This window comes from Cervus canadensis, chromosome 27 (assembly GCF_019320065.1).
Source record: "Cervus canadensis isolate Bull #8, Minnesota chromosome 27, ASM1932006v1, whole genome shotgun sequence".
NCBI classification, from domain to species: domain Eukaryota; kingdom Metazoa; phylum Chordata; class Mammalia; order Artiodactyla; family Cervidae; genus Cervus; species Cervus canadensis.
Window position 1 is genome coordinate 39,172,640 of NC_057412.1, and position 21,161 is coordinate 39,193,800.

The 21,161-nt window shown below is 40.9% G+C and overlaps 1 protein-coding gene across 8 annotated transcripts in view; it reads left to right on the forward strand.

Moving 5' to 3' along the window:
* Nucleotides 1-21,161, forward strand: part of ST3GAL6 (ST3 beta-galactoside alpha-2,3-sialyltransferase 6) — a 90,087-nt gene that overhangs the window by 68,372 nt on the left and 554 nt on the right. For all 8 annotated transcript variants that reach the window (XM_043448734.1, XM_043448738.1, XM_043448735.1 and 5 more), the window contains 5 exons: nucleotides 10,974-11,069; nucleotides 14,209-14,395; nucleotides 14,503-14,640; nucleotides 18,473-18,625; nucleotides 19,579-20,686. In XM_043448734.1, the coding sequence (XP_043304669.1) occupies nucleotides 10,974-11,069; nucleotides 14,209-14,395; nucleotides 14,503-14,640; nucleotides 18,473-18,625; nucleotides 19,579-19,665 (661 nt within the window). In that variant the 3' untranslated portion in view covers nucleotides 19,666-20,686. The remainder of the gene's footprint in view (nucleotides 1-10,973; nucleotides 11,070-14,208; nucleotides 14,396-14,502; nucleotides 14,641-18,472; nucleotides 18,626-19,578; nucleotides 20,687-21,161) is intronic.

Sequence of the window (21,161 nt, forward strand, 5' to 3'; positions counted from 1 at the left end):
CCTGCATTTCAAGGCAGATTCTTAACCACTGGACCACCAGGGAAGTCCTGACCTCAAACTATTTTTTAATACTTTCATAGGGTTAAACTAAAACATCTCTATGTTATATGTATATAATCACAAGGGATTTGATTGAAGTCATACCTGAATGGTCTAGTGGTTTTCTCTTCAATTTAAGTCTGAATTTTGCAATAAAGAGTTCATGATCTGAGCCCCAGTCAGCTCCCGGTCTTGTTTTTGCTGACTGTAAGGAGCTTCTCCATATCTGGCTGCAAAGAATATAATCAATCTGATTTCGGTATTGACCATTTGGTAATGTTCACGTGTAGAGTAGTCTCTTGTGTTGTTGGAAGAGGGTGTTTTTTGTGACCAGTGCGTTTTGCAGAATGTGAAGAAGAACTAAAGCACCTCTTGATAACAGTGAAAGAGGAGACAGACAAAGCTAGCTTAAAACTCAACATTCAGAAAACTAAGACCATGGCATCTGGTCTCATCACTTCATAGTAAATAAATCGGGAAACAGTGGAAAAGTGAATGACTTTGTTTTTTGGGGCTCCAAAATCACTTCAGTTGGTGACTGTAGCCATGAAATTAAAAGATGCTTGTTCCTTGGAAGAAAAGCTATGACCAACCTAGACAGCATATTAAAAAGCAGAGATATTACTTTGCTGACAAAAGTCCATCTAGTCAAAGCTTTGGTTTTTCCATTAGTCATGTGTGGATGTGAGAGTTGGACTATAAAGAAAGCTGAGCACTGAAGAATTGATGCTTTTGAACTGTGGTGTTGGAGAAGATTCTTGCGAGTCCCTTGGACTGCAAGGAGATCCAACTAGTCCATCCTAAAGGAAATCAGTCCTGAATATTCATTGGAAGGACTGATGCTGAAGCTGAAAGTCCAATACTTTGGCCACCTGATGCAAAGAACTGACTCATTGGAAAAGACCCTGATGCTGGGAAAGATTGAAGGCAGGAGGAGAAGGGGATGACAGGGGATGAGATGATTGGATGTCATCCCTGACGTGATGGACATGAGTTTGAGCAAGCTCTGGGAGTTGGTGATGGACAGGGAAGCCTGGTGTGCTGTAGTCCATGGAATTGCAAAGAGTTGGACACAACTGAGTGTCTGAACTGATGTTGCATGTGTAGATTCATTGAAATAGAACTATATTCAAATTTTTTCCTCTTAAAGATAAATGATCTGGATAGAATCTTCTCTGAATAGATACTACTGAAAAAGTTTTCTCAGCTGTCATCCTGAAGATCATGCACAGTATCAGTTGGCCTTCTCTGTAATTTCACCTCCAGCCAGAGGATCCTAAATGTGGGAAAGAAAAAAAACAGTCTCAAAGAAGTGTTGAGAAACCATTTTTTTTTTCCCCTTCAGGTGTAATTTACAGAAGATAAACGAACCATTTTAAAGAGAACAGTTCAGTGGCATTTAGTAGTCACAATATTATGCAGCCACCACCTCTAGCTAGTTCCAAAAAGGCAAACCATTTTAAAACAATTATTAGAGTAACCTTTTGTGTTTGTTTTCTTTTTTCATGTTCCTCCTTTTATGTCAGCTAGTCAAACTAGCTGTCTGACTAGAACCTCGGCAGCAGAGCAGTGATGATAAGGACAGAACAGGATAGGTTAGATTGTTTTATTCTTTTGTGAGGGAGAGGGGAGGGCAGGCAGTGGGCATGGGCCATCTAAAACAGAGGAGACAGCATAGTGAAAAATTGCTAAAGCCAGCAGGTCAGTTGTAACTGTTTTGTGATCTTGGGCAGATTTCTGAATTTCTGAACCTTGGTTTCTTGTAAAAGAGGAGGCAGAACTGCATATGCACATTAAACCAGAATCAGTTTTGCTAGTTAATAGTTAAGTGAGGGTGGCCATCATGCAATAGTTAAGTCAGTGTAACCACTGGGAGAAAGTGGGTAAAGGGTACACAGGACTTCTCAGCACTATTTTTGCAACTTCCTGTGAGTCTAGAATTATTTCAAAATAGAAAGCTTAAATTGGAAACAGATGACCACCTGAAACTTGTACATGAATGTTCATAGCAGCATCGTTCATAATAGCCCCAGCGTGGAAACAGTCAAAATGTTCAGCCTCTGCTGAATGGATAAATTAAATGTACATCCACATGATGGAATGTAATTCAGTCATAACAAGCAGTGTAGTACTGATTCATGCTATAGTGCGAATGAACCTTGAGAACATTTTGCTCAGTTCAATGAAGGAAATCAGTCACAAAAGACCACATATTTGTAAGACTCCATTTACTGTACATGAGTACCATTTCCAGGTGGTGCCGTGGTGAAGAATCCGCCTGCCAATACAGGAGATGCAAAGAGACAAGGGTTTGATCCCTGGGTTGGGAAGATCCGCTGAATAGGAAATGGCAGCCCACTCCAGTATTCTTGCCTGGAACATCCCATGGACAGAGGAGCCTGACAGGCTACAGTCCATGGGGTTGCAAAGAGCTGGACATGACCGAGCTCAAGAGCATGTCAACATGTCTACTGTCCAGAAAATGGCCAGAATAAACAGATCAGTTGTAGATGGAAAGTAGATTAGTTGAGCCACAGACAGGGGTGAGGGGGGCAGTGGAGTGACCCCTACCGGCTCTGGGATGTCTCTTTGGGGAGATGAAAATGTCCTGGGTTGGATAATGGTGATTGTGGCACAGCTCTGTGAAATTGCTAAAAACCTGCTGAATTTTATTATTTTAAAAGGTGAATTTTATGGCATGCAAATTACATTTCAATTAAAAAAAAAAAACAGTTTTAAAAAGGAGGGGGGAGGGTTGAGGTATCCTCTAGTTTCCTTTCCAGTTGCTTTGTTCAGAGGGCACAGCGATGACCCAATTAGAATGGATGTTTCGGAATAGCACACCCTAGTTCTCTTGCCATGTTTGCCCTGTGCTGTTACTTGCTTTCTCAGGACTCACATTCCTCATTATTCTCCAAGGCACAGCTTGTGCAGGGTGGCCATATATATAAACATATATTTATATATTTATATTTTCATAAATGTCAGTGATTGAAGATATTTTAAGGGAATTGCATCACAGAGAAGCGGTATTTAGAATGTGCCCATGTAATGTGGTCCTGATCCTTCCTGGCTGTCCGTGGAGTGCTTTAGCACCCGCTTGAACCCTGGCCCTGAGGGCTGTTCCCTTTTCCTCAGTGGGAGTGCCTCCTTCCGCAGCCAGAGCAGTGGAAACCCCGAATCACAGACTCTTAGCCCTCACTTAAAATACATGAGCCAGCTCTCCACTCCCAACCATCACTGTGGCATTCTGCAACCATGCCAGATTCTGTAAAGAGTGCCCAAGTCCTACACAGGTGGTTATAGAGTAATTCAACATAAGTATCTCACTTAATGGAAGCACTGTGTTAAGTCAGTTGCTTGTTAAATGGATGGGGGATTTGGGAAAGTTGCCTCGTTGCTCACTCAGGCAGAATGCATTATGTCAGCATCAGCAGAGCTGGGTTAGATTGGCAGTCAGCCAGTACAGGAGCATGGCCTTTGACAACTTAAGATGTCAGCAGTGTCTTTATTTAAAAAAAAAAATAGCCCAAGCTCTATAAGAAATATCAGTGTCTGCTTCACTGCTCTGGACACCTTCCAGTCTCACAGTGTCTTTACATGGCAGCATTTTCAGCCAGGAGGAAGACTTGAGGCTGAGGGGAGGTTGATATTCTGCTTTAACAAAGTGAACCATACATGGCAAAGAGAAACATAAGTGTGTTTTATAGCAGCTACTGTGGTCGGATGTTGGATAGAGAGAGATACAGAAACCATGGTACACATGCTGGGGGAAATGGCTCCATGCAGCATCGATCAGCAACATTCCAGACCTCAGTCAGGGGGCTTCCCTGGTGCACTAGAGGTAAAGAATCCGCCTACCAGTGCAGGAGGTGCAGAAGATGTGGGTTCAATCCCTGGATAGGGAAGATCCCTTGGAGGAGGAAATGGCAACCCACTCCAGTATTCTTGCCTGGAAAACTCCATGGATAGAGAAGTCTGGTGGGCTACATCCATGGGGTCACGAAGAGTTGGACTCAACTAGAGATTAAACGTGCATGCAGACCTCAGTGATGTCCTTACTTCATAAAAGGGCATACGGAGACCCAAGAGGTTCGGTCACATGACCAGGGTCCCAGAGATGCTGCCTGGGGGAGCCAGAGTTAGCAGTGAGCCCCCCACTCCGGTCCATTGCCCAGGGTTTTAGAATCTGCAGGCTACAGGTGACACTCTTCCTGAGAGTGATCTGAAGTCAGCGGATGTTTATTATATCCCACATCTAAAGATGTATGGGTTTACATCCGCAGATTTGTGGATCCGGCTCATAGGGCGGCCACGTATGGCTGCACAGACTGGATTGCACAAACCCAGGGGATGCTGACGTGCACATGTAGTTGTCTGGATGGTACCTTTGTATTTGGACTGTGTACCACCTTACATCTGTGTGGACTGGCTCTGGTTACAGGATTGAATTAGTGGCTCAGTGATGTCAGGGCAGCTCTTGGTGGGTCTCTCTGTCTTTCCCCCTCAGATGTGAAGCTGCCCTAACCTTGTCATCATGTGTCAATATCTAAGCAGAAAGGAAGGGATGGCTAAAACAAAAGTGTTCTGTTCAAACCTTTCTCTTCCTGAGGGTAAAGTGTTTCCCTAATATCTGATTGCCCAAGGATGGGTCACATGGCCACATCTAAACCAACCTTGGCACAAGAATATACTCACCACTGTTAAGCTTGTGAAAGCAAGGCTCTGCCAGCAGGCACAGGGGTAATGGGAATATGACAAGTGGGATCTGCCAAAGATTGTTACATTGAAGATGGAATGATACATTTTCATGTATATGATGCTGCTGAAGGGACAAATGAATATCGTAAAGGATTCAGAAAAGACAGATCATAGGTCATTGGAAGTGGACAAATTTACTTCAGATTTACTTCCCCTATATTGATTGCTGATGTTTTACTGCCTAAGTTAGTAACTTTTCTGGATTTCCCTGACTGATTGAGAAATATGTCTTTTACCTACAGGAAGTGTAAGCTCTTACCATTACTATCTCAGCAGTTTTCTAGATTTTTCATTAATAGGTTCAGGCAGTCGGGAATTATTTTGTTTTCTGGGTAAGCAATTTGAGGCACGTGGATCCCTCTGTTTTCAGGATAGAGGAAGGAAGAACAGATTTCTCCAGATACAAAGTCACAAAGTGACAACCGAAGCAGTTTCTAAAATGTACAACTTGTGAATCAGGAAATTCCAGATTAGCAGATGCAGAAATATAAATGATACTGTTCTTGCCCTTTAGGGATTCACAGGTCACTGCAGCTGTTTGTGCCTGTAGCCTGCCAGGCTACTCTGGCCATGGGATTCTCCAGGCAAGAATACTGGAGTGGGTTGCCATTTCCTCCTCTAGAATCTTCCTGACCCAGGGATTGAACCATCTCTTGCATCTCCTGCACTGGCAGGTGGATTTTTTAACCACCCGCACAACCTGGGATGCCTGTGTTAATTAAATAGCGTAAAGTTATAGAGTCACCCAACGAACACTGAAAATTATTGATTTCATGCCACGGAAACAAGGGAGGCCAGGAGCCCAGGCCAGGGGATGAAGCCATGGGGAGGGTGAATCACTCCTTTGGTAACATGAGGGTCCCTTCTGGGGAGAGAAGGGAGCAGAGAGTAACGAGGTGGGTGGGTCAGACTGTATCTGTTCATCATGCATTTCCTAGCATCACGGGGGCATTGTCAGTCTCTGCTGCAGAGAAGATGTTATTGCCAAAGAGTAGTCTTAGGCATATCCCTAAAGAAGTTTCTAGTGTTAGATATGATACAATATTCCAGAAAAAAAAAAAGTGTGGATCTTTGCTGTATCATTTGCTGGGAGAAAAAGGAAAATTCCATTGATGAGGTTTGCTTTTAAAGACATCAGTAAACTTTTCCCATGGTGAAGGACCTTGCCCATTTCACCTGCCCTCTGCCAAGCCAACAGAGAAGAAAACAGTGAGATTTCTAAAATGTGTGACCTTGGCAGTATAAAGCGTCTTTGGAACTGGAGTTCTCTTGGGTGAGGCAGTGTCCATGATTTCTTTCCATTTTTCCCAAGTGGGAAGAGGCTGAGAAGACTGGGTAGAAGAAATGACTGGGGAAGGGAGTGGCCTGCAGCCTTCTTTGAAGGAAAGAGGGTTAGTCTAGATGCCATAAATGATAGATATTCCTCCTTCACCTCCACAGAGGTGACCTCGAGGGAACAGAGCTGTTATTCCCATCCTGTCCATTCCTAGCCACTCCCTCCCCGGTGCCCAGCCTTGCTTAGGGTTCTCATGGGGAGGTGAGGCCAGTGTCTGGAGTTTCAGCGTCTCACTTGCATTACTGGCCCTGAGGTTATGGAAGGAAAAGCCATACGAGCTATGAGTGTAGGAGCTGCTCCCTGCCATGGAGCCCTCATGGGCTAGATCTGCTGGGGAGGATGGTCAGGGTCACAGACCCAGGGAGGACAGGGTTGACCAGCGAGCAATCCCATCTTCTCCCAGGCCACCTGGCTGCAGAACGCGGTGGACAGAGTGGTTTCCTGGGATTGGGGTTTATGTCAAACTTGTATATTAGAGCAACTAGAAATGTTACTTTCGTAGTTAAAGGCAAGCAGATTTAGAAAAGAAACATCTCTAGAAAGTTTAAGGTTGTAAAACCATCAAATATAAATAGATGAACTAAACAAATTCTAAATTAAAACAGTACATTCACATGTATAGGAATGTGTGTCTTGTCTCTTCTTAAGCCAACAGGGCCAATGCCTGGCGCCTTTCAGTAGATCCTGTACTTCTGTGTTCTCTATGCTTAAGAATTCTGTGCAGCTTTGCTGCTCATTAGTTTCCTAAAGCCCTTAGGATCTGGAGTTCATCTGGTCTGCTGAGCTCATGGTTCTTAGAGAAACAGTTTTTTCCTCCTATTTCCACGTCATGAGGGCCCTGCAAGGACAATCTCAACAGCCTTACCCTCTGTAGCTTTGCCCCTGGGAGAAGAAGGATGTTATCTTTTGTTATTTCTCTAGGCCTAGCTGAGTGGTGGTGAGCGCTTGGAGCTGGATTGGGCCAGGCCATGTTTTTTTTGTCTGTTGGTTTGTTTTTAATTAGTTTTTACTGGAGTGTACTTGATTGACCATGTTGTGAGTTGAATCTGTTTACCAGATATCCTCTGTTCTTAGATTCTGCTCCCGTATAGGTCATTGCAGGGTGTTGAATAGAGTTCCCTGTACTATACAGGACGCCCTTAGTGGTTATACGTTGGTGGTGGTCAGTCTCTAAGTCATGTCTGACTCTTTTGCTTCCAGTATTTCCCCCTTCTGTCCATAGATTGTTTTCTACATCTGTGTCTCTATTTCTGTTTTATAAATAGGTTCATTTGTACCGTTTCTTTAGATTCCATATATGAGTGCTGTCATCTGATATTTGTCTTACAGCAACTTACTTCACTCAGAGACAATTTCTAGGTCCCTCCCTGTTGCCACAAATGAAATTATTTCTTTTTTTTTTTGGTTGACTAAAATTCCATTGTATATATGCACCATATTGTCTTCATCCATTTCGCTGTTGATGGACATTTAAGTTGCTTCCATATCCTGGCTCTTGTAAATGGTGCTGCAGTGAACATTGGGCTGCATGTATCTTTTCAAATTATGGTTTTCTCCAGATATATGCCCAAGAGTGGGGTTGCTGAATCATAACAGTAGCTCTATTTTTAGTTTTTAAGAAACAGCCATACTATTCTCCATAGTATGTACCAATTTACATTCCCACCAACAGAGTAAGAGGGTTCCCTTTTGTCCATATCCTCTCCAGCATTCGTTGTTTGTAGATATTTTGATGATGGCCATTGTGGCTGGCATGAGGTGATTCCTCATCGTCGCTCTGATCCTTTCTCTAATAATTAGTGATGTTTAGTATCTCATGTGACTGTTTGCTATCTGTATGTCCTCTTTGGAGAAAGGTCTGTTTAAGTCTTTTGTCCATTGTTTGATTGGTTTTTTTGTTTGTTTGTTTTTTGATATTGGGTTGCATGAACTGTTTGTGTATTTTGGAGATTAATCCTTCTTTTTGTTTTCTTCACGGTTTATTTGCTGTGCAAAAGCTTTAAATTTTAATTAGGTCCCGTTTGTTTGTTTTTGTTTTCATTACTTTAGGAGGTGGATCAAAAAAGATATTGCTGTGATTTATGTCAGTGAGTGCTTTGCCTATCTTTTCCTCTAAAAATTTTATAGTACTGGGCCTTACAATTAGGTCTTTAATCCATTTTGAGTTTATTTTTATGTATGGTGTTAGGAAATGTTCTAATTTTATTATCTTACATGTAGCTGTCCTGTTTTCTCTATACCGCTTATTTCTTCTTTGTGATAGATTAGCTGACTATAGGTGCGTGGGTTTATCTCTGGGCCTTCTATACTGTTTCATTGGCCTATATTTCTGTTTTTGTGCCAATACCATACTGTTTTGATTTTTTGGTTACTGTAGCTTTTTAGTATAGTCTGAAGTCAGGGAGCCTGATTTCTGCAGCTCTTGTTTTTCTTTCTCAATATTGCTTTGGCTATCTTGAGAAAAAAGAATGAAACTGGAGGAATCAACCTCCACATGAAAAGCACATGAAAAGATGCTCAACATCACTCATTATTAGAGAAATGCAAATCAGAACCACAGTTTTCATGCTGGTCAGAATGGCTGTCATCAAAAAGTCTACAATCAATAAATGCTGGAGAGGATGTGGAGAAAAGGGAACATTCTTACACTGTTGGTGGGAATGCAAACTGGTACAGCCACTATGGAGAACAATGTGGAGATTCCTTAAAAAGCTGAGAATAGTACTGCCATGTGACCCAGCAATCCCATCCCTGGACATATACCCCGAGGAAACCAGAATTGAAAGAGACACATGTACTCCAATGTTCACTGTGGTACTGTTTACTATAGCTGGTACATGGAAGCAACCTAGATGTCCATTGGCAGATGAGTGGATAAGGAAGTTGTGGTGCATATATACAATGGAGTATTACTCAGTGGTAAGAAGGAATGCATTTGAGTCAGTTCTAATGAGGTGGATGAAACTGGAGCCTATACAGAGTGAAATAAGTAAAAAAGAGAAAAACAAATATTGTATATTAATGCATATATATGGAATTTAGAAAGACGATAATGCTGATCCAACATGCAAGGCAGCAAAAGAGACACAGATGTAAAGAACAGACTTTTGGATTCTGTGGGGGAAGGTGAGAGTGGGATGACCTGAGAGAATAGCATTGAAACATGTATATTAACATATGTAAAATGCATGACCAGTGCAAGTTTGATGCATAAAGCAGGGTACCCAAAGCCAGTGCTCTGGGACAACCCAGCGGGATAGGCTGGGGAGGGAGGGGGGAGGGGAGCGCAGGATAGAGGCCACATGTATATCCATGGCTGATTCATGTTGATATATGGCAACAACCATCAAAATATTGTAATTACCCTCCAATTAAAATAAATATATTTTTTAAAAAGATGGCTGTAGCTATTCAAGGTCTTTTATGTTTCCATACAAATTGTAAAAAAATTTTGTCATAATTCTGTGAAAAATGCTATTGGTAATTTGATAGGGACTGCGTTGAATCTATAGATTACTTTGGGTAGCATAGGCATTTTCACAATATTGATTCTTCCAATCCAAGAACATGGCATATCCATCTGTGTGTGTCATCTTTGGTTTCCTTTTTCGGAATCTTGTAGTTTTCTGGGTACAGGTCTTTATTTCCTTAGGTAGGTTTATTCCTAGGTAATTTATTCTTTTTGATGTGATGGTAAATGGAATTTTTTCCTTTAATGTCTCTTTTCTCATCTTTCATTGTTAGTGTATAGAAATGCAAGAGATTTTCTGCATGTTAATCTTGTATCTTTCAACTTGATCAAATTCATTAATGAGCTCTAGTAGTTTTTTGGTAGATCTTTAGGACTTTCTATGTATAGTGTCATGTCATCTGTAAGCAGTGAAAGTTTTACTTCTTTTTCAATTTACATTCCTTTTATTTCTTTTTCTTCTCTGATTTCTGTGGCTAGGACTTTCAAAGCTATATTAAATAGCTTTGTGTGGACATCCTTGTCTTGTTCCTGATCCTAGAGGAAGTGTTTTCAGTTTTTCCTTTCTACCATTGAGAATGACATTTGCTGTGGGTTTGTCATATATGGCCTTTATTATGTTGAAGGCCAGGTCCTGTTGGCTGAGAGCTGAACAATAGATAATTCACTGGCTGAGCCTGATTCCGGCCAGCAACAGGAAGTTCCACTTCATGTCCTACTTTAAAGCTCTTTGGCAGGAATACAGAGTAAACTTTTCGTTTGTATACTGGCTAAACTTTAAGGATCAATACCTGTTTGGGGAATTGAAGTGAGCATGGGCAGGTACAAAGAAGCCGCACTTTGCCCACCAGGTTCTATACTGTCTGTCTCGACACTTATAATGCATAGCCATAATTCAAAGCTGGAATCTCAGGGGAATGGCTAACACTGATGGAAAATACGTACACATCTAGTATAGAACCCACTTGTATTAATATTAACATGGAGAATCTTTATGTTGAGGGGTATCTTTGTAGTCGAGGTCTGGACTCAATCCTAGTTCTACCTCTTTGCAGTATGACTTTGAAATGTTACCTAAACATTTTTTAATATCTTTTCTTCTGTAAAATTGAAATATCAGGCTTACTTATCTCCATGGGTGGTTATGAGAAGCATAATGAGGGGATGTATATGAACTGATAAGCATTAATAGTTGCTAACAATGATATAGTTCCTATGGAACATGATTTCTTGAGTCTTACTATATCCCTAGACCTGTGAGTTACAATTGATTCTTTTTTCTGGGTTCCTCAAAGTATGAACAAGTTGTTGGAATCAGCCAGTTTTGTAAAAGATGTCTCAATCTTCACTTGTCTATTTGTTCAACAGTGTGCCGTGTAAGAAGTGTGTGGTGGTTGGTAATGGAGGAATTTTGAAGAATAAGACATTAGGAGAAAAAATTGACTCATATGATATAATAATAAGGTAAATATGTTTTCTATTTGCTAACATGGAACTGTTTTAAAAGAACATAGTTTCCTGCTTTACTATGACGATTTTTAAAAGGAAGTGGAGTTGCTTTAGTATGTTTAAGTATGTTACATATTACTCAAGTTGTTGGCTGGAGTAGACTTCGGAGTAGATTTCGGGTCATTCATTTAGTGAATATTTATGAAATCCCCTGAACATTCTGGGCACAGTTCTAGCCCCAGGGGGCTATTGCAGTGAATAAGAATAATGTTCTGTCTCTCTCTGTGGAGCTTACATTCTAATGGGAAGAAGAAAATTAAGAAAAGAAATATAATCAATGTCAGGTAAACAATCAAAATAATTAAATCATCAAGAATGAATGGCTGGTTTTGAATGGATGGCAATGCTAAGGCAGAGACATCTTAAACTGGACCTAAGTGACCACACAGTACTGGCCATATGAAGACTAGGGAAGAGCAATGCAGGCAGAGAAAATGTTGACTGAAGGTCCTCCGGAAGGTATGATGCTGGGTTTGAGAGCAGCAGAAAAGAAACCCAGTGAGGTTGGAGGGCAGCAGACTGGGAGAGGGGTGCAGTCGGCAGCTGAAGATGTTGTTAAGGAGTGGGCTTTGTAGGATTTTGTCAACTAGGATTTGGGCTCGTGTTTTAAGTGTAACAGAAAAGTTTTGAAAATCATTCAGCGAGAATGCAACTCTATCTGGTTATGTCTTTTTTGAAAAAAAATTTATGACTGCACTGGGTCCTTGTTGCTGCACGCAGGCTTTCTCTAGTTGCAGTGAGCAGGGGCTACCCTCTAGCTGCGCTGCACGGGTTTCTCGTTGAGACGGCTTCTCTTGTTGTGGAGCAACAACGTGCGTGGGCTTAGTTGCCTCATGGCATGTGGGATCTTCCCAGAGCAGGGACCAAACCCGTGTCCGCTGCATTGGCAGGCAGATTCTTAACCACTGGGCCACCAGGGAAGCCCTGGTTTTATCTTTAAAATACCCTGGTGCTGGTATGGACAATAAAACATGAAGGGCAAGGGTGGAAATGAAGAGTCCAGTCAGGCTGCTGCATTTGGGTAGGGAATGGTGGCTTGCAGTAGGATTGTCAGGGCAGGGACAGAGATAAGGGACTAGACTGAGGCATGTATTAGAGTTACAGTTATCAGGATCTGCTTTTTATTAGATGTGAGCAGAGGTGGGAATAAAGGAATACAGGATACTTCCAGGTTTTCGGCTTAATAGACTGGCTGGATAGTGATACCATTCATTGAGTTGGGGAAGACTAGGGTAGGAACAGGTTTAGGGGAGAATCAAGATTTTGGTATGAACATACCACGTTTGAGATGCTTATTAGATTTATAGTATATAAATCAAGTAGGCAGTTAGATAAAGAGGTTAAATCTTATAAGTTGTATTTAGACCATGGACTGGGTGAGATTTCCCAGGAGCAGACAAAGAGGGCTCAGGCCTGAACTTTGAAGTACTTAAAAGTTAAAGGTTGTGCAAAGAGAAAGGAGTAAAGGAGAGGATCTGCCCCCGAAGTAGGAAGAAAGTCAGGAAAAGGTGATTATAAACGCCAAGCCAGCACAATGTTGTAAGACAGGGAGGTTTCAACCATGACAGATGCTGGTGAGAGGTCTTGTAAGATGGGGACAGAGTTCACATTGGACTGGCAAGTTGAAACTCACTGATACTCTTGACAGAAGACTTGGAGGCTCCATGATGGTGTAACCTTGGGCAAGTGGAGCGGTTTGAGGGAATAACAGATGAGAAAGCAGAGAAACTAGTAAACTAGTATAAACCACTCTTTGGAGAAATTTCACTGTGGAGTTGAGACATAAGATGGTCACTGGAGATAATTCTGGACTCCTAAAGGAGATTTTCTGTTTTGTTTCCTTTTATAAAGATAGGAGATTCTAAAACATTAGTAAACAGATGGACATGAATAAAGAGATTGGTATGGTAACGAGAGAGGGCACGGGGCCCGGAGCACAGCGTGGTTATCTCTGCAGGGGAAGGGAAAGTTGGGGTTGTGGTCACAGCTACCGAGAGTCCCATAGACCTAGTAGTGGGTCATGAAGTGTGTATGTGTTGGGAATGGCTGTGAACAGTCTTCTGAAGAGTGGGGAAACTTCCTGCTGGGCAGTGCATTAGGATGGCCTGGCAGTGCTTGGGCATTTTGCTGGGTTACAAGTTGCCAAGGGTTTCTGCACAGTGTGGTCACCGCATTTTCTGGCAGTTATCCATTTTAAGGAAGCTGTGAAGATTTATCCACAAAACAATGTTCAAGCACTCACAGATTTCTTGTAATGGTGTAAAATCTGGTCCCTAGAACCACACCGGGCCCTTGTGGGAAAATGCCCCTGGCAAGACATTATGAAAGTCATTTCAGGTGTTATTAAGGCTGCTTTATATTACACAGTGCCAGAGGGTCAAACAGTATTTGTCTCCTAGGGGACACTATTTTGGCAACAAAGCATTCCTTTTCATAGCACACCTTCATGGTGTGTGCATAAATAGTGCACGTCTAACCTTGGCTTATTTTGAACATCCGCAAATCCAACACTGGATCATTTGTGGTTCTTTCGTTCATCCCAGCAATAGTTACTCTTGGTTATGCCTAGGTATAAATATAGCAGTTTTGTTGTTTCTTTACTTCAGAGCGCGTCAATTTTGATGGGTCTTCAAATCAGCTTGACTCTTGCCTGTTAGTCACTTAGGCACACATCCGCGTGCTCCATGATGGTGTAACCTTGGGCAAGTAACTTTATCTCTATGGATGTCAGGGCCCTTATCTACAAGCACACGGGGTTTTATCGAGATGACATCCAAGGTCTGTTTTGAGTATTCTGGGGTTTTATGTTCCCATTTGTTTCATTGTGTCTTCAGTTTTTCTGGAGGTAAGAAGGAACTATTGGTGGCCCCACAGTTAATTTTCAAACACAAATGTTTCTGCCTTTGATCAAGCAGCTGTTTCAGGAAAGGGAGTTATTTCCTTGGCTGTGAAAGACTTGATGGATTGCCACATGGCTTTAGAGCCCAGCTACGTGGCTGACAACGTTTGTCTGGCTCTGAAATCTCTGAGAACTGTGATGGAAATGACCCTGACTGCTCTTGGTCTACATGTCTTGTGTGTTTACTACCCACAGAATGAATAATGGTCCTGTTTTAGGACATGAAGAGGAAGTTGGAAGAAGGACTACCTTCCGACTTTTTTATCCAGAATCTGTTTTTTCAGATCCTGATCACAATGACCCTAATACTACGGTGATTCTCACTGCTTTTAAGCCTCTTGATTTAAAGTGGCTGTGGGAATTGTTGGCAGGTGGCAAAATAGTAAGTTGGCAAAATCGATCTGTTTTCTGATTTCCTTCAGTTTTTTTTTAATATTTAAAAAAAAGACAACAACAAGTTGTATTTTCTATATTCTTACTTTATTTCAGAACCCTAATGGTTTTTGGAAGGAACCAGCTTTAAATCTGATCTATAAACCTTATCAAATCAGAATATTAGATCCTTACATCACCAGAATGGCAGCTTATGAACTGCTTCATTTCCCGAAAGTGTTTCCCAAAAATGAGGTATGTATTTTCCTTCACACGGTTTCAAACTAAAGACATGACTGGGGTGGAATAGAGGGGTTCCTGGGAGAACCATGACTCATGAGGTGACTTGTGAGGGCCACATCTGAGTTAGTGAGATTAGGTTATCTGTGGATTTTATCTGCATGTTGTTCAGATTGCAGGGAAAACAACCTTTTAAGTGCAGTGTTTTTCCTGCCCTTGCAGGGCCCTTCTGGGGTCTCCTTTTAGATGTCCAGGTGGCCCACCTCTCATCACCTCCTCTTCACTGCTCTGCAGGGAGGACAGTATTGATGGGGGAAGGGGGAGGGGGTGTGTAGCGCTGACGGGCAGGCTGTGTGCAGACAGCAGGATTCTTTAATTCTTTTTAATTACAAGGAATCTCATTGACTTCGACTCTTGTAGCCCTGTTTGTCTACATTCCCTAGGAAAAAGGTAGCTTAGATCCATACAGTGACAGGTTGTATTTTTCATTTGAAGCTTGAGTAAATGTGTAATGTGATATCTCAGCTGAAAGGAGGCTTTTGTTTTTGTAACGGGGAAAAATCCAAAGAAATAAACTTGTATTTTGTACCTTTTCATGAAATAAAAGGCACAATAAAAAAATTCTGAAATAGTACATGCTTAAACAGCTTTTACAAAGGAATATTTTTTTAAAAAAGGAAATCATCCTTTTTTTTCTCTGTATAATTCAGATTATCTCCCAAGCTCTTTTGCATTTTATATCCTTCTAGACTCTTTGTGCATTTACAAACACAAATACAATTTAATTTTATTGGAGTATAGTTTCTTTATAATGTTGTGTTCGTTTCTGCTGTATAGCAAAGTGAATCACTTAGACGTGTCCCGATACCCCTTCCTTAGACCGCCTTCTCCTGTAGGTCCCACAGGGCACTGGGTAGCGTTGCCTGCCCTGTCCGGTAGGTTGCTCATTAGTTATCTCTGCTATACATCGTGCCGCTAGAGTGTACCTGTCAATCCCGATCTCTCCATTCATCCCATCCCTCCTCTCTCCTTGGCATCTATAAGTTTATCTGTGTCTCTATTCCTATATGAGTTCATCTATACCATTTTTTCCAGAGTCTACATACAAGCAATATTTTTCTTTCTGACTCCGTCTGTATGATAGTCTCTAGGTCCATCCATGTCTGCAAAGGGCACTATTTCATTCCCTTTTACAGCTGAGTAATATTCCACTGTCTGTATGTACCACATCTTCTTTATCCGTTTCTGTCAGTGGACATCTAGGCTGCTTCCATGTCCTGGATATTTTAAATAGTGCTGCAATGAACATTGAGGTGCATGTATTCTTTTTGAACTATGGTTTTCTCCAGGTATACGCCCAGGAATGAGATTGCTGGGTTATATGGTAGTTCTGTTTTTAGTTTTTTAAGTAATCTGCATACTCCTTCTCCACAGTAGCTGTACCAATTTACATTCCCACCAAAGGTACAGTTCCCTTTTCTCTACATCCTCTCCAGCACTTATTGTTTGCATCAACTTTTGTCTAGTCAATTACAAACACAAGCACTTTTTTTTTGTTGAGTGTAATTTCTGATTATACTATATTGTTCTGCTGTTTCTCCTCTCTAATTAACTCTTCCCCTATTTGTAGACCTTTAGTTTTATAGCCAGCTTTTTTCCCTCTATGGGTAATGTAGAAATGCATGTGCTTATAGGGATTTTCTGCACACTTGGGTGATTTCTGTAGGAAAGACACCTGGAAGTGGAATCCCGAAGTCAAAAAAGCATAAATATTAAGTCCTGTCTTGCTAATTTTGAGGGGAAAGGACAGCTTCTGAATGTATATTTTGTGAATTTTCAGCTGTTACTTTCCTAAGTGAGGTAAGATCAGATTTATCCCTTGATTTTTGCTTTAGGTAGTACACAGGAAGCCTCTGGTCTTACTTAGAGATGGTACTAGAACTAGTTTTAAGTGCACTGAAATTCTACTAGGGCAGTGTCCTAGAAGCCAAGTGAGGGACACAGCTGTATTTCAGAGGTCAACTGTGTCAGATGCCGTCCTGGACAGAGGTCACACTGTTAGGGACAAGTATAGAAAGAGGAAGAACGTGGGACATGAGTGAATGGAGGCAAATCTTCAGTGGAGTCTTGCAAGAAAAGAAAGCAGAGGAATGACTCGAAGACACAGGCTCAAGGAAGGGTTCTTTTTGTTGTCATGGCTTTTTAGGTAGATGTGTTTGTATGCTGAAGGGATGATTCATTAGAGGGAAATACTGATGATGACAGATAGGGGATACTTGTAGAAGCAAAATTGTTGAGAAAAAAGACAGGGACAATGGAGTGCATGAGTGGAGAGGCTGGCTTTCGGGAGAAACAGGGACAGCTCATCCACATAGGAGTGAACACCGGAAATACGGGTAAAGACAAAGGGAGATTTGGAATTGGGAAGGTGATGTAGCTCTTGTCTGAGCGATTCTGTTTTCTAAGAAAAATGAGGATTAAACTGACAGTTTAAAGTAGGAAGGAAGGTAGAGCTGTTGGATAGAAAGGTATGAGATTGCCATCTTACAGAGTACAAATGGAAGTTTACTAGGGGAGTGTAACTGGGTTGTTGGACATGACTGAATGCCCACTTGAGATGGTCACAAATGTAATCTGTGACCAGTCAAGTATGCCGTTTTCTCTGACCTTAAGCAGGGTTAAGATTCTGTCAGGGACAATATAGGTTCTGTGGGTGGTGGGTGCCAAAGGTAATTGAAGGCCTCCATAAGGGAATGCCTATAATGGTGAATGGGAAACTCTACAGTGTGAAGAAGGGAAAGAGAAAACTTGAAATGCGATGTCATCGGTGAGCTGGGATGACCCCTAGGTTTTTAACCCAACCATTAACTTCCTTTCACAGCAGATGGAGAAGCTGTGGTGGAGTCACAGTTGTGTGAGGGGTAAAGAAGAACTTAGGTAGAAGGCTGTTAGGCTTTCAGACAAATTTGCTTCCTGGAGTTTACCTGATTTTATTATGCTGCTCTGATTTTTCTTGAAACCATAATTAATCATATGTAATTTCCATGGGATCTGTAGGAAACATTTAATCAAAAGAAAATCTCCTTGAATTTTTGTTTTAAAAAAAAAAAACAAAGATATATTTTGTTTTCGCTTTTGAAGGCTATCCTACGAGAATTAAAGCTTAGAATGCCAAGACCCTTCAGTCAGACATCTATGATAGTACTTTTTAGGGTATATGTACATGTGAAGGGGATGCTTGGTTTCTTGTTGGTAAAATTTATCAATTTAAAAACAAAACTGAGTGTGACTTTACTTTGTATATACATCTGGAATCTTCATTTTCTAGTCAGATCCTCACCTTGGCAGTTTGTTATTGAAGTTACTCAATTAAAGCCATCTTTCCCTAGAGCTGAATTATCAGCATTATGAAACAGAACTATTTTCTGGCTAAATGATTTGAAGCCTTTTAGCATGATTCTATCTGTTAGTGAATTAAGCGGTTCTTACATTTCCTACATGGGTTTAATATTCTCAGGCTTTGCTTTTTCCACAAGTTGCCAGACTTGATGTGTTTTTTAAATAAGGCGGCAGCATCCTTTTCCTCAAGGCTCCATCTGATAGTTGTCTTCTGGACTAGTACTGCAGTTAGGTTTTACTTGAAAGACTTTCTAAGATTACAACCAACACTTTATAGAGTTAGGATATTAACTTGGCACTTGAGCCTTGGGGCATGATGAAGGTTGAACTTAAGTTTTTGTCTTGATGAAATGCTCAGAAGATGCTGTAAGATGGATCACCCAAATAGGCTTTGGAAACAAGTACCTTGTGTGTACTTTTTCCCCTAAATTTTCATTTCCTCCCCCAGAAACCCAAACACCCAACCACAGGCATTATTGCCATTACCTTGGCATTTCACATATGTCATGAAGTTCATCTTGCTGGCTTTAAGTACAACTTTTCTGACCTCAAGAGTCCTTTGCACTACTATGGGAATGCCACCATGTCTTTGATGAGTGAGGTAAGCTTATATATTCTGCCATTTCACCCTGTCATTTTACTTAGGGAACAGGTTTTGAGAAGTTGATGGCTTAATAAGGGTTTACAGAGATAGCATGTGCTGAAATTAGGAGTGGGGTCCAGAGTTCTCACTATAGCAGCAGCTCCCAATCTGTTGGCCTCAGACCCTTGGAAGAATCTTATCAAACCTACATAGGAACCAAGCCTTACCTTAGATGCTATATTTGATGCACTGTTTGAAAAGATATTCGAAACCTGTTGTTTGAGGTATGACAGATTCACCCAAAAGCATGGCCATGATCATACTAATTCTTTTCATGGAGTTTTTCAGTTAAGTAGATGGGAAGGTCTATAACTTTTTAACCTCATGAAAGAATCTTCATGGTCAGAAAAGTTGTAAACTTTTATACTAGATCATTTTTCCCTTGAATGGGGATTAATAATGGTAGATTTGATCCTTAAATTTTTACTGTGAATGGGAAAGAATTTCCTATTTTCCTAATAACTTAGATTAGTGGCACAAGTGATAGGAGTTAAAATATTACATGTACATTTTAACATTGAACAGTGAGGGATTTATTGTTAAGAATATGGCTATATCCCATGAAATGAAACCAGTCCCCTTAAATCCTCATCCCTAAATACTATGTAAGCTGAACAAGTGGAATTTATTCAGGTTAGATCTTGTCAATTTTGGTTTCTAGATTTACACCATAATTCAGTAGACCAGAAGATGATGTGAGGGAACCCCTTACTTAACTGATGGTTTAAGTGGAAAGAGTGGGCTTTTAGGGAGGGCTCTGGCAAAAGAATGAGAAACGAAAAACAATTAGGTAAAAAAAGTTCAAGTCCATGTCACTTGCTACTTGAGTTTTTTTTTTGATATATTCCATTGCTGCTGCTGTTGATATCTTCATATTGGGACAGACGGTGACTTTTGTTTTTCTTCTTTAGAATGAATATCACAATGTCACTGCGGAGCAGCTCTTTCTGAAGGACATTATAGAAAAAAACTTTGTAACTGACTTGACCCAACAGTAACCCTACAGACTCAGAAGATAATGCTAACAGTATTTTTATTTTTATACTGCAATTTTTAGTTTATTTTTAAATATGTTGGATGTACTTGTCAAGAAATTATGTGTATTAAGTCTCTTGCTGCCTGGTGATTCATAACCACCAGCTTAATTTCTGTGAATATATTTAATTTATGGAAACCAAGATGTTAAGATATCAGGGAAAGTGAACTTTTCATTGCGTTGTTTAAAAATAAGCTAGTTTTCTGAGGTGTTTTTAACTATAGTTCGTTCATCTTAGACTTCTGAAGGGCTGTGACTTCCTAGTAAGTAAGGGGGTTTAAGTTTACTACGACAAATTTTGAATGTAACAGGACATTTTGGGAGGTTCATCTGGCTACTGTAAACTGTTAGGAACTGGTGTGTGGCAGTTCCTTGAGGTAGTGTACTAGACCCACTTCAGGTGTCTAACTCTAGTCCCTTTTAGTTATACCCGAGGAGCCGGACTGGAATCTTAAACCAGACCTGAGGCATGATTGGTTATGGAAATCTAAGATCATACTGACTGAATTAAGCATTTTTCTCCTGCAGTTAAGTAAACCATGATTATGATCAGTAGTTTGGTAGAATGAAGATTTTTTTTTTTCCCAAGTCAAAAGAAACAGGATAAACATGAAACTCTGGATAAGTAAATAACCAAAGACTGCAATTCTTCAAGTCTGGTGACTTCATTATTTTAAAGAAATAAAGTTTAAAGAAGCTGAAGTAGGCAAGCTCAAGAAGAAAACTTTTAAGCGGTATTTTTTGCCTGGCTTATTAATTCATTATGTTTTCGAAGCTTATTTGAAGTAAAGTAAAAAAGACAAGAAACAAAGAAGACAAGAATGAGTTAACCTTTAAGAGTCGAGCTGTTTCTGGATTTCAGTGGCACTTTCATGACAAGACCAGCTGTCCACATGAGTCAGTCACATCTTCAAATGGAAAGCTTACCTAGGGTGCGCCAGAAAAGACTTGTGGGATGCAGACAAGCCAGGTGGACTAAAGTGGTGAGCCAGTCTCCCTTTTTACTTTGATGACTATAACCAAAGGTTATGGGGAGGGAGGGGGACAGTGGGTGAGGAGAGCAGTAGACGTTACTTGGCGAGAATCAAAAGCTGTCAGAAGAGGTATGTGTAGAAAGAATTGGTATCACTGACAACCTGCCTATCTAAAGAGCGTGTATAAATATTGGGTCAGAAACAGGAATAAATGATATACTTGAAAGTGATGTTGGGGGAGAGAACTAGTAGCTGATTGAACTCAGACCCACATGCTGAATATGGACTCTGTGCTGTTAATCCCAGCATATGTTCCCACATACCAGTCTCGTTTGATCCTTCTGATAACTCAGGTGGAAAAGGCAGAGTTGATCATTCCCTCACACCACACAGCCAGGGGCCACAGCTAAGACTGTGGATGCTGAGTCTGGTTTCAGAAAGGATGGTGCTGTCTACAGAAAGAGTTAAAAGTCAAACACTAATG